The sequence below is a fragment of the Desmodus rotundus genome, chromosome 1 (genome assembly GCF_022682495.2).
Source record: "Desmodus rotundus isolate HL8 chromosome 1, HLdesRot8A.1, whole genome shotgun sequence".
NCBI classification, from domain to species: domain Eukaryota; kingdom Metazoa; phylum Chordata; class Mammalia; order Chiroptera; family Phyllostomidae; genus Desmodus; species Desmodus rotundus.
The window spans coordinates 72640497-72655240 of record NC_071387.1 but is presented as its reverse complement, the minus strand read 5'-3'; the positions used below and the strand labels follow the sequence as shown (position 1 = coordinate 72655240).

The 14744-nt window shown below is 32.8% G+C and overlaps 1 protein-coding gene across 2 annotated transcripts in view; it reads right to left on the bottom strand.

The window, feature by feature from the left end:
- IFT74 (intraflagellar transport 74) overlaps positions 1–14744 on the bottom strand; it is a 107541-nt gene that overhangs the window by 86291 nt on the left and 6506 nt on the right. For both annotated transcript variants that reach the window (XM_024558309.4, XM_024558311.4), the window contains 6 exons: positions 12559–12694; positions 10608–10656; positions 9074–9172; positions 8851–8911; positions 6690–6749; positions 5499–5560 (listed from right to left, as the gene is read on the bottom strand). In XM_024558309.4, coding sequence (XP_024414077.2) covers positions 5499–5560; positions 6690–6749; positions 8851–8911; positions 9074–9172; positions 10608–10656; positions 12559–12694 — 467 coding nt within the window. The remainder of the gene's footprint in view (positions 1–5498; positions 5561–6689; positions 6750–8850; positions 8912–9073; positions 9173–10607; positions 10657–12558; positions 12695–14744) is intronic.

Here is a 14744-nt window from a genome sequence, read left to right as displayed (position 1 = left end):
CTTCAGGACAACATGAAATGTCACAACATTTGCATCATAGGAATACCAGAGGGAGAAAAAAAGGAGCAATGGATAGAAAACCTATTTGAAAAAATAATGACAGAAAACTTCCCTAACTTGCTGAGAGTGAAAGTCATGAATTTCAGAAAGCATGGAGGGTCCCAAACAGGATGAATGCAAAGAGGCCTACTCCAAGACATATCATAATAAAAATGTCAAATGTTAAAGACAAAGGGAGAATCTTAAAGGCAGCAAGTGAGAAACTGATAGTAACATACAAGGGAGCTCCCATTAGGCCAGCAGCTGACATTACAAGCTAGAAAGGAATGGCAAGAAATATTCCAAGTAATGAAAACCAAAGGCCTGCAACCAAGACTACTCTATCCAACAAAGCTCTCAATTAAAATGGAAGGCCAAATAAGGAGCTTCCCGGACAAAAGAAGCCTCAAAGAATACACCTCCTCTAAACCAGCTCTGCAAGATATGCTAAAGGGACTGCATTGAGAAGATGAAGGAAAAGAGAGAGAGAGAGGAACACAACTACAAATGGAAAAAATGGCAATGAATAAGTACCTATCAATAATAACCTTAAATGTAAATGGATTAAATGCTCCAATCAAAAGACATAAGGTAGCTAAATGGGTAAGAATATGTGACCCGCACATATGCTGCCTACAAAGGACCCACCTCAGAATAAAAGACCTACACAGACAGAAAGTGAAGGGATTGGAAAAAAATATTCCAGGCAAAAGGACAGGGAAAAACAGCTGGGTTAGTAATACTTCAATCAGAAAAAATAGATTTTAAAACAAAGGCCATAAAAAGAGACAGAGGTCACTCCATAGCACTTAAAGGAAGAATCCATCAAGAGGATATAAACATAGTAAACATATATGCACCCAATATTGGCGCACCTAAATATACAAGATAAATCTTGGAGGACTTCAATAAAGATACTGACAGCAACACACTTATAGTAGGGGATTTTATACCCCACTGTCAGCAATGGATAGATCTCCCAAACAAAATATCAACAAAGATATTGTGGCACTGAACAACATTATAGAGCAAGTAGACTTAACTGACATACACAGAACTTTTCACTCCAAGGCAGCAAGATACACATTCTTTTCAAATGCACATGGAACATTTTCAAAGATAGACCATATGATAGGACACAAAACAAGCCTCAACAAATTCAAGAAAATTGAAATTATATCAAGCATTTTCTTGGATCACAACGGCTTGAAACTAGAAACCAACCTCAAGGGAAAAACTAAAAAACAATCAAATCCATGGAGACTGAATAATATGTTATTAAACAATGAATTTGTAAACAATGAGATCAAGGAAGAAATAAAATAGTTTCTGGAAACAAGTGAAAATTAACACACAACAGTCCAAAACCTATTAGATTCAGCAATGGCAGTTCTGAGAGGGAAGTTCATAGCAATACAGGCCTACCTGAAAAAGATAGAGACATTTCAAATAAACAACTTAACCCTACATCTAGAAGAACCAGAAGAACAACAGCAAATAAAGACCAGAGCAAGAAGAAGGAAGGAAATAATCAAGATCAGAGCAGAATTAAATGACATAGAGACTAAAAGAGCAATTCAAAGGATCAATAAATTCAGAAGGTGGTTCTCTGAAAAGAAACAAAAATCAACAAACCTTTAACCAGACTCATCAAGAAAAAAAGAGGACCCAAATAAGTAAAATCAGAAATACAATACCAACACCACAGAAATACAAAGGATTGTAAGGAATTACGATGAACAACTATATGCCAAGAAATTTGAAAACCTGGGCAAAATGGACAAATTTCTAGAAACAAATATCCTCCAAAACTGAGTCAAGAAGCAGAAAGCCTGAATAGACTGGTAACACATAGTGAAACTGAAGCAGTAATCAAAAAATTCCTTGCACACAAAAGCCTGAACTGGATGGCTTCACAGGAGAATTTTACCAAATATTTAGGGAAGAGCTAACCCTGATCCTTCCAAACTATTCCAAAAAATCCAAGAAGAGGGAAGACTCCCAAACTCCTATTTCCAAAACCATATAAAGACACAACAAAGAAAGAAAACTACAGGCCAATATCACTGATGGACTTAGATGCTAAAATGAGGCAATAGAATATTGGCAAACCAGATCCAGCAATACATTACAACGATCGTACACAATGATCAAGTGGGATTCATCCCAGGAATGCAAGGATGGTACAATATACACAAATCAATAAATGTAATACATCACATAAACACAAAGACAAAAACCACATGATCAGATGAATAGATGCTGAAAATGCATTTGATAAAGTACAGCACCCATTTATGATAAAAACACTCAGCAAAGTCGGAGTAAAGGAAGCATACCTCAACATAATAAAGGCCATACATGACAAACCTACAGCCAACATCATACTCAATGGGCAAAAAGTAAAAACTTTCCCCTTAAGATCAGGAACAAGACAAGAGTGTCCACTCTCACTATTTCTATTCAACATATTATGGAAGTTCTAGCCAGTGATCAGACAAGTAAACTAAAAGGCATCCAAATTGGAAAGGAGGAAGTGAAAATGTCATTGTTTGCAGATGACATGATAGTTTACACAGAAAACCCTAAGGACTCCACCAAAAAACTGCTCAACCTAATAAGTGAATTTGGTAAAACAGCAAGATACAAAGTCAATATTCAGAAATTGAAGGCATTTTTGTATACCAACAATGAAATATCAGAAACACAATTAGGAAAAAAATCCCATTAACTATAGCAACAAGAAAAATAAAGTACCTAGGAATAAACTTAACCAAGGAAGTAAAAACCTGTACTCAGAAAACTAAATAACACTGAAGAAAGAAGTTAAGGAAAACACAAATAAATGGAAGCATATACCATATTCATGGATTTGAAGAATTAACATCATCAAAATATCCATATTACCCAAAGCAATCTATAGATTCAACACAATCCCTATCAAAATACTAATGATATATTTCATAGATATAGAACAAATATTTCAAAAATTTATATGGACCTACCCATAAATGCCCCCAAATAGTCTCAGAAATTTTGAGAAGAAGAAAGTAGGAGGGATTACAATACCTGATATCAACCTATACTAAAACGTCACTCTAATCCAAACAGTCTGGTACTGGCATAAGAACAGATCCATAGACAAATGGAACAGAATAGAGTCCAGAAAGAAACCCATGTCTCTATGGTCAATTAGTATTTGACAAAGGGGGCAGGAGCATAAAATGGAGTAAAAATAGCCTGTTCAATAAATGGTATTCAGGAGATCTAGACAAGTACATGCAACAACAACAACAACAAAATGACACTAGACCACCAACTTACACCATACACAAAAATAAACTCACGATAGATAAAAGACTTAAATATAAGTCACACCATAAAAATTCTAGAGGAGAAGATAGGCAGGAAAATCTCAGATATTCCATGCACCAATATTTCACCCATATCTCCCCCAGGGCAAGGGATATAAAGGAAAGAATAATGAAATGGGATTACATCAAATTAAAAAGCTTCTGCATGGCTAAAGAAAACATGAACAAAATGAAAAGGCAATCAATCATATGAGAAAACCATATGCCAGTGATACCTTGGACAAGAGTTTGATTGCCAAAATACACAAAGAACTCACATGACTCCACACCAGGAAGACAAAGAATCCAATTAAAAAATGGACAAAGGACCCGAACAGATATTTCTCCAAAGAGGACATACAGAGGGCCCATAGACACATGAAAAAATGCTCAACATCACTAGCCATCAGAGAGATGCAAATTAAAATCACAATGAGATATCACTTTGCACTGGTCAGAATGGCCATCATTAACAAATCAACAAACAAGAAGTGCTGGTGAAGTTGTAGAGAAAGGGGAACTCTAGTGCACTGTTGGTAGGAATGCAGACTGGTGCAGCCGCTGTGGAAAACAGTATGGAATTTCCTCAAAAAACTAAAAATGGAATTGCCTTTTGATCCAGTGATTCCACTGGTAGAATTATACCCTAAGAATCCTGAAACACCAATTAAAAAGAACCTATGCACCCCTATGTTCATAGCAGTGTTATTTGCAATAGCCAAGCGCTGGAAAAAGCCTAAGCACCCATGAGTAAATGAATGGATCAAAAAATTGTGGTACGTTTACAAAATGGAATAACACTACGCAGCAGAAAGAAAGAACTCCTAACCTTCATGACAGCATGGATGAACTGGAGAGTATAATGCTAAGTGAAATAAGCCAGGCAGTGCCCTGACTGGTGTGGCTCAGTGGACTGAGTGCCAGACTGTGAATCAAAGGGTCACTGGTTCAATTCCCAGTCAGGGTACATGCCTGGGTTATAGGAAAAAACAATGGGAAAAAATTTGAGACAACTAATTTTATTTATTGTTTTAAAGATGTTATTTATTTTTAGGGTGGGGAAGGGAAGGAGAAAGAGAGGGAAATATCAATGTGTGGTTGCTTCTCACACAGCCCCTACTGGGTACCTGGCCCATAACCCAGGCATGTGCCCTGACAGGGAATTGAACTGATCACCCTTTGGTTCGCAGCCCCAATCCACTGAGCTATACCAGCCAGAGCAGACAACTGTAATTTAATAAAAGATTTTTTTCAACACATACACACACACACACACACACACACACACACACACACAAATACTCAGTCTATGATATTTTGTTATAACAGTCTGAATGGACATCTACATATTATTTTGAAGGCATTACTGTCACTGCCACTGTCACCTTGGTATTTGATCTTTAACCAGGTTATATATAAACATGCAGATATAATCTATACCTATGATTTCGATTATTGGTATAACAATTAGTTATCAATTAATAATTGGATAATGTATAAAATAATGAAATATTATAAATAATTTGTCTTTCAATAGATTGGGGCTTAAATTTCAAAATATATATGAGTTAAAAAGCCCAGGTTAAAATTACAAATGTTAGATATGAAGATGTTTTATCCATCTTAGGATTTTTAAACACCCCAAAATAGAAATTTTATTTTTTTAATCAATATAGTACTTTTAGCCCTGGCTGGTGTGGCTCAGTGGATTGAGTGCCAGCCTGCAAATGAAAGGGTTCGATTCCTAGTCAAGGCACATGCCTGAGCTGTGGGCCAGGTCCCCAGTAGGGGTGAGCAGGAGGCAACCAGACATTGATGTTTCTCCCCCTCTCTTTCTCTCTCCCTTCCCCTCTCTCTAAAAATAAAATAAATAACATCTTTTTAAAAAATATATAGTACTTTTATTTGAACAGAATTTGGGTCCTTAATAGTAAATAAAGATAATCGATAATAAAATTTATATTGCAAATATTTCAACTCTTTTAAATAAATAATTCAACAGGGAAAAACAAGAAAATGTGTAAGGAAATAAATGACTCAGAAGTTTAAACTATCTCACATAGCTCACTTATAAATCTATTTTATTTCTGACTGGATTGTACTTACGCTTGTCTTTCAGTGAATATGATATCCATACTTTGTGTTTCTCGATCATTTTGAGCTTTAAGCTAAATAAAGAGTTAACACAGAAGTGAGGGATAAAACACTGCCATAAAACAAACTATTTCTTTAAAAATTATCCTGGTTATGAACTATGATAGATTATTATAATAATCCTAATACTACATGCAAAGTTTTTTAAAAAGTATTTGTCCGAATTAACAAATCACCATACCAGATGCAATCTTTTTCACAGGCATGGTAATCTCACATCAACAATGTTCATTTTCTCAAATAATCCAATGTAAACTTAATTTATGTAAGCGCAGTTTCAAGAATTTATTGGTTGTTCAATAGTTGATTAATAATGTGTTAAATTTAGACCCAACATAAATTTTAATCTGAAGTAATTCAGGATTTCATCTGAGCACTCCTAGTTGACTCTACCTGTGCATATTCAGGCTAGGATATGGACCAATCACAAACAAATGACAAAACATATAAAGAAGTTTTTACTTTTTCCATGTGGTATTAAAAGTTTTCAAACTGGGAATTCTTCTGTGTTCTAAAAGCCAAGAATAATTTCACTAAGTTAACAGGCTTTTAGAATTCCAACTTAGAAAACAGTCATTTTACAAATTCTATGCTTTCATAGGACTTATTTGATTACATAAAAAAATTATAAGCTATGTAAGTTATGTTATATATTATTTTTATCCAAGTCTTTATAATCAAAATAAACTAGCCACTAACATCTCATTTACCAATCAAAAGTAGTCATATGGTAATTATTTGCTTTTCTCCCTTTGTCAGAAAACTCTGTACAAGTGCCACAGTATGTCCATTGAGTATTCAGCTCCATTTGTGCATATATTAAACCAGATTGCAAACCAGTTTATACACAAGGAAATACAGATGAGACTCCCTAACTAATGCCAAGTATAGGACCAGTTCCAACATAGCCCTTAGAAAGACAATAAAGCATCCACTTGAGAGAGCCAATGAACAGGAAAAAGTTTTAAAAGCCCAATTAAGGGACTTCAATTATAATAGTGGTAATTTAGGATCAGAGATCTATCTGATAGATTATACATCTATCTCCAAGGTCCATAAAGTTTTATCAAACTATTTCTAGTTATAAATGCTTTGTTTTGGAGGATATTATCTATGTGCGCTATTGCTTATACATTTTCTTACCATGTTGTAATCATTCATTACTTCTTCCATATCAGTATTGGTATTAAGTTTATCTACCAACTAAAAACAAAAATACAAAAAAAATCACACATTAGTCTATTAATTTTCTATAATCTATAATATAGGTATTCAATCTTAAAATAATGAAATCATTTAAGTGTTAATATTTACAAGTATTTTATCTTCTAAGATAAAAAGAAATATTGAGCTACCTACGTAAGCATATACTGTGCATAAACTACAGTTTGGGGAACGTAAGAAAGTGAGCAGTAAAGAACTACTACTGTTCCTGCAGATTGTACCTTGAAGAGGTTTGCCTGCTCTGAGGAGATGTCTGAGCTTATAAAGAAGAGTCCAGAGAAGACAAAAGTTTGGGGAAAGTCATTCTCTCCCTTTCTCTCCCTCCCTACTCCCCTACCCACAGGGAAGATGGCTGTTAACAGATTTACAAATTTACACCAGTAAAAATGTAAAATGATTTCTGTGGTCATCTGAAAAGTAAATAAAATCAACAGATTACAGCACAAACAGAACACTGCTGAGCCTACTTCAAAATGTTGGGTATGACACCCTGGCTGGCTGGGTAGCTCAGTTGCCTAGAGCATAACACAGGAACGTTGTGAATTTGATCCCCAGTCACGGCACATAAAACAATCAAACAATGCATGCATAAATAAGTTGAACAATAAATCAATGTTTCTCTTTTTCCCTAAAATCAATCAATCGATAAATTAACTTTTTTTAAAAAAAGTTGGGCAATGATAGCAATAGCTAACATATTTTGTGCCAAACACTGTTCCAAGCCTGTTATATGTATTAGTTCACTTAATTTTCACAATTACTCTAAGAAGTAGGTATTATTGTCCACATTTTGCAGACATAGCAATTAGCAAAGCCCTGGCTGGTGTGGCTCAGTGGATTGAGTGCCGGCCTGCAAACCAAAGGGTTGCTGGATCGATTCCCAGTCAAGGCACATGCCTGGGTTGCAGGCCAGGTGTCCAGTAGGGAATGCACGAGAAGCAATCACACATTGATGTTTCTCTCCCTCTCTTTCTCCTTCCCTTCCCCTCTGTTGGAAGAAAGGAAGAAAGGAAGAAATGAAGAAAGAAAGAAAGAAAGAAAGAAAGAAAGAAAGAAAGAAAGAAAGAAAGAAAGAAAGAAAAGAAATTTAGCAAATTGTGGAGACAGAAATTGAACAAGAGGGCTACTAAAACCAAACTACTTTGGTGTAACTGATTCTAAAAGACTAAAAATCTTTATTAATGTAATATATGTATGTTAATACATATCACATTTTCATTTGTGATATAAATAACAAAACCTAACACTTATTGCGTGCTTACTATACATTAGAAACTTGGCTAAGCACTTTCTCAGTTATCTGTATAACAATATCCAGTAAGTATATCGTACTTTACCTAACCATTGAAAAAATGTTTCTTATTTTATGTAAAACTGTTTTTTAATAGTAGAAGTGAGATAAACACTTTTCTCTTTCATGAAGCCCAGATACCACTGCTGCCAAAATCATCTACAGATTTGGAAGAAAGAGAATTCTGACACTAGAAATTTTCATGGGGCCAAGATCACCCCATCGACTGGGGGAGTTATCAACACTGTCAAAACTATTATTTCTTTTCAAATTTCCCATGAAGAAGCATTCTTGGTAGAAATATGTTTATGTTACACACTTTATTTCTGACAGAGGCAAACACTGTATTTTAAATGAAATGTAAGAATGGAAGTACCACATCCTGATAATTAAATTCTTAATACTCCATGATGACAACACTCCATAGAAAGATAAAATGTTCTTAGCTAACATTTTAGTACCCAATAAATTTGAGTTACTTTTAAAATGATTACTTTAACACTGATTGTTAGAGCAAAATAACATGTGTGAATCGGTAGTTGTAAATAACTATACTTTTTAAAAAAAGACTGGATGAATACTTATCAATCTGTTAAGCCAAATTATTTCTGGGCAGGGAAATAAGAGAGAAAGCAAAGGGACATTTTAATCTCTTCATGTTCTATAATTTCCACCTTTCACAATATGCCTGTAATCATGTATTATTTGGTATTTAAAATAATACATTTTTTAAAGTAGTAAAAGGCAATGAAAATATTCAAAGAAAATTCTCTATGAAAAATCAAATACCATGTTGTAGTCTGCTAGTTGTCCTTGAAAGTCTTTGATTTCAACAGCTAAAGTCTCGGCTCTGCAAGCATAAAATAAATACACTCATAAATTGATAAATAAGCAAATCAACATTATGAACATTATCAACAACTACAAATTCAGTATTAAACTCCTGAAACATATAACATTAAATGTTACTAATAAAAAAGATATTACATATTTTACCTGCAAAATTACTCACCGCTTTTCATACGACAAATATACTGAATTCTCTTGATTGTACATTTCTATTTCTTTCTGAAGTTTATTAATTTCTGTCGTAAGTTCATTTATTTTACTTCTAAATGAAAACAAATTAGAAAAGCAAATTTCTAATCAAGAAAAGATATTCTAGTAAGACAAAACAATAATAGAAATGGTTTTGTGAAAGGTGACTTAAAAATAATTTAAGTGGCTTATTTGATTAAGAATGAAGTATATCCCAAATGATAAGAAGCTGACATGGATTCTCGAATTATTAAGAAAAATGACATAAGACCAGAATGGAAAATTGGTCAAACTGGTATAATCTAGAGACGGAAGTAGATGCCTAACTGTCAGGCTCACAGCTCCTGCTACCCTGCAGGACATGGTGTGTCAGGAGTGATATTACTGACATTTTAAGTCACTGAATAATACTTATGTGGGGTTTATCGGGGGGGCTATCCTGTGCACTACAGAATATTTAACAGCATCCCTAGACTGGGAGCTAACAGCGTATTTTCTGAATCCCACTCATAACAACTAAAAATGTCTAAAAATTGCCAAATGTTCCCTGAGGAGCAAAATCACCACCAGTTGAGCATTGCTCTAGAGTTTAACAATTACACAAAGAGCTAGAACTACTCTTTGATTCGGATCAGAAATCCTGAAGAAGAGAGGCAATGTAATGATGATGAATGGCTCCATTTTGTTTCCTTTGTTTGATTAAAAAGTGGCTGGATATCAAGAGATGCTATATGACAATTGTCTTACTATCTTTCTTATCGATGCTAAGGATAGATGGGGAAAACCTACATTTCTCTTTATTTACTTCTACAGGTTTGAGAATCAAAAAAAAAATCAGGTAACTGAGAAAAGAATCAAGAAGGACTAAGAAAGAAAAATGAACTTTTAAGATACAATAGAAGGTAGGGTTAAATGAAGTGGAATAAGAAAGAAGATATAGATGAGCAGCCAAGAAGAAAATACTGTAAAATGGGAACATGAAGATAAGACAGTAGAACATCAGCGGAGAAAAAGGTAGGCAGAAAAAAAGAAGAAAGTTCTTCATTTAGAACTGCATAGAGATATATAACATAGCTTATGAACTAATTAAAATTAGGCCATATTTATAGCAACTGACCAAATATATACTTAGGTAAAATTCTGCATTAATGAATGCTCATAAATAAATATATACATATTCCCTTTCTTATTAGATATCTAACTGGTGATTATTTAATAGTATAAATAATACATTTCAGAACAATCAGTGAAAAAAGGTTATATTTATCATTAAACTTTTAAAAAGTGAACTTGAAATATATAGCTAACATATATGCAAATCTATAAAATTTTAAATCTCAGCCTAATTTCATTATATGTGTATATTGTAGTATAGCCAAATTAACCCAAAATTATATTAGAATATAAAATAAATCTTAGAAATCAACATGTCTCTAATTATCTTAATAAGTACCATAGTTAAAAACTTCATAATCATGCATAGAAAAAAACATGTTTATTTAACATACCGAAGAAGCCCAAGATAATAAGATTTGTCTAAAATTTGCCTCTGGGGACCTAAAAAAATTTTTTAAGCATTAGTGTTCAGTTTATAAATGCCACCAAAATAGCAAATAAAAAGCACAGAATTACACTGTACAATTCTGACAGTCCTCATGAATGCCCCAATAAATCTGATAATCAAGAAAAATGACTGAAATGGAAAACAGAACTAATATCTTAGCATCGTAATATAATAGAAGCTTGAATTAAAAGATGGGACTACAGGTGTGGCTATTAAGACAGACTCTTCAGGTCAGGTTGACTAAATGGAAACTGGGCAAGGGAGTCTAGAATAGGGCCATCCAAGAGAACTTTCTGCAACAGTGAAGATATTCTACACCAGCACTGTCCAATAAATAAGCTACATGGGATTACTGAGCACTTGAAATGTGCCTGGTGCTATAGGGAATCTGAAGTTTTATTTTACTTTATTTTAATTAGTTTAAACTTAAATAGGTATTGACTAGCATAATGGAAAATGCAGATTTAGACTACGAATTTCTCAGTGCAAGCAAGAGATTATGATTTTTCATAATCTGTCTCAGAGACTTTTTTATAAACATGATCTTATATTTCAGTAGGACTAAGAAAGTACTCCTAGGTTAAATGTCCCATATCTTGAAAGAGGTAAGCGCCCTACAAGGCATGAGAGGAAAGGCTATGGAGGTCTAAGCAGAGAAAAGGGAGAGAATGTCTTATGAAAATGGGAAATGGGGTACTAGAACAGGTAAGAACAAAGACACAACAGATAGTGGTGCATAGTGGTAACAATCAAAACTCTTTTATGTACGGCTTTGAAGTATATTGGTAGAAACTCACCAAACGATATTGATTTTGTTTTAAAGGAGAAATTAATTCAGTATAAATATTTAGTAAATTCTTTATAGAATTTCAGTATGTTTCTACCCTTAATGTTTAATAATATTAAACACATAAACATTTCTATGAATACAGTTTTAAAGACTAAACAACTATATAATTTTGACTCATTTTTTTCCATAATATTGATAATTATTAACCAAGCTTTTCTAATAATCTATTGGTTTTTAATATTTAGTGAGATAAGTGCATTATAATATAAGAAAATTTAAGTCTCCTGAAAGGCATGACATGCTATATTAAAAAGGTAGCATAATATCTTATTGTATTTTGTACCAGTAAAATATCTTCATTCCCGATAATCATGTCACAAATACTGAAAATAAAGCACTCATAAAACAGTTCACCATGCTTTAATTTATTTATATATATATGTATATATATATATACATATATACAGACTAATTTTTTGAATCATAACATATAGTATATTGTTACACCTTTCTAAACACATACAGAGAAGCTTAATGAGAGATGTGGTATAAAACTGTGTTAGCCTTATTTCCTTGGTCTAACTTTTGCATGTCCCTTCCCCCTGTATTAATATTCTCCCTCCTATATTCCATCCAGCTCTCTCTTCAAGACTACAGCTCCCAATGTGTTGGCTTTCCTTCTCTTTCTGTAAGTATTATAACACAGTATTATTAGAAAAAGTAACACTGTTTGACTTCTCATAAATACACAACTATCTTGAGTGTAATTGTGATATAGAAACAATCAAAAAGTATTTCAGAATAGTTCCATATGGTACTAAAAATTTAATTTTCATTCTTTAGCTTTTCTTCAAATTATTTCAAATTTTTTGAAGTTGTAGCAAATCTCTATGTTCAGAAAAATGAAGATCAAAATATATGTATACAACTCTCTAGTTCACAATGTATTGTCACATTTATTCTCTTATTTAACCTTCAAAACACTTTTTGAATCAAGGAACAAGAACTGAGTAAAACAGCCTCTTTCACACTATAATTCTGATTTAGTAACATGGTACTGTAATACTTCACATACAAAATATACTCATCTTCTTGAAACATATACCTTTAATTCCAGTTTTCATTCCACTCAAACCTTGTTGTGTTACAGGACGATCTGCAACTTTAATCTGAGAAGACAGAACTCCACCGGTCCCCATGGGGCCACCACGAGAGCCTGGTCTTGCTGTTCCAGGTGGCATCTAAATAAGAAACAAGATTTCAGTTTTAATAAACTAGAAAAACACTGTATCTCTACTATTGTTAAGACTACAAAAAGAATATTTTGAAAATTTAATTCAACATAATTTGTAAAATATCCCTTTATTTTTTAACGTTTGAAATATAAAACATTAGGAAATAAAATTCTTTAAAATTTAAAGTTCTATGTGTAGACACTATTTATAATACTCCAGAACTGGAAAGGAGTTAAATGTCCACATATTTTTCCTCATATAACCATAGAAAATGATTAAATAATTTGTAATATACAACAAAATAGTTTACAACACAGTATAATTTCATTTTGTAAAAACAAAAAGTCTGGAGGATTATATAAAAAATTTTAACAATGGTTATTTCTACATGATATTGTAGTTCGTTCTTATTTTGCCATTTATGTAATTTGGTGTTTTCAGCATTATTTATGGTTAAGTATAAATATAACCTTTAAAAATTAGGAAAAAAAATTTCATTTTGAAAAAGAATTACATATATTTCCATCAGAAGATAGCCATGTAGATATTAAAGGGCTTACATTATTCAGCAAGCATTCATATTATTACTTCAGGTCTACAAAATCCAATATAATATTATACACCCTGAGGAAAGGACAAGACTCACCTTCTTGTCAGTTCATATACAATAGTATATACAGGCATGGGAAAGTATAAAAGACAACCGGAAAATATTCCAAATGATCCTTCTCTTATCTTCCTTTTCTTCTTTTCTTTTTTCCCCGACTTCCAAAGAGTCAAGTAATACGTTAAATTAAATATGTAGTAGAAATTTTATACAGGGGTTGTATACAACCATTGTCATTCATTTTGATTGTTTTTAACTGTTAGCTGGTAGCCTCTAATCCAATCAGGTGACATAGTTCTTAAGTGATTCTGAGAATTACTTGGCAATTATTTTGAGTAAAGGGGATCCAGCAACAGTGACACATTCCAGTATGTTGGACACAGAAACATTGTCAACTCCAAAATCAAGTGAAATGAGTTCAGGCTTATTCTGAATGATCCTTGTGAGAAAATGCTAAATCTCTCACTGAATAAACCTTCTAAATAATTTCTTCAGCTCTATGCAATCATAATCACAACAGCTACTCAAATAACTATGCTACTTCTTAAAAAAATTATCTAGATGAAAGTACAGAGAAGAAAGTATAAATTAAAAATGTACATATTAAAAAGAAATATATATGTATTCACATGAAAATATATCTACATGTTACTAATACATTTATGATATATTACTGAAAGTAAAGGAGAAGAATGTATATCCTATTATCTTTATTTTGGAAAATGCTAAAATCATACAATTATATATGCATATGTGTCAGTGTTTGAAAGTAGATGGAAAAAACTCTGAAAGGATACATGTCACCCTGTGGACAATGATTATACCTGGGGTAGAAGGAGGGAACTCTGACATTTCTTTGTTTGTATGTTTTATAATGAGCATCACTATTTTAAAAACAGCAAACATTAAATAGGTATGAAGCACCTGGCAAATAGTAGGTGGCCAATGTCCACTTCGTTTTATCAATACTTAATTAACAAGCATAAACTCTTAGTAGAATAATAGAAAAAGATACCCCAGCTCAGTCCTATCTATAAATTTAGAAAAATCATTTCAGTATAAGTTGATGATGATGTTGATAATATTACCTGAAACTCTAGAAAAATCTCAAAAATTTAAGAAAACTGACTTTAACAAAATTATTCCCTCCCCAAAATGTGGCTCTTGTTATGAATTAAGCATAGGACCCAACATTATCTCTATTGTCTGAGCCTGAATGCTGGATATGCACTTATGTGGTAGTTAATACCCTTTCCTGCAAGCAACAGAGAAATGACTATGAATATTTTGGTTTACTCATTTCTTTCTCTGTACATGTAAATCTACATTTCATATTAAATTGACACCGCACTGCTTTTTTCTTACACTACTTTTTTCACTTAATACTGTATTATATATATTATTTCCTCAAATATTCTTTAAAAGAATTTTTAATGGCTACCTAATAGT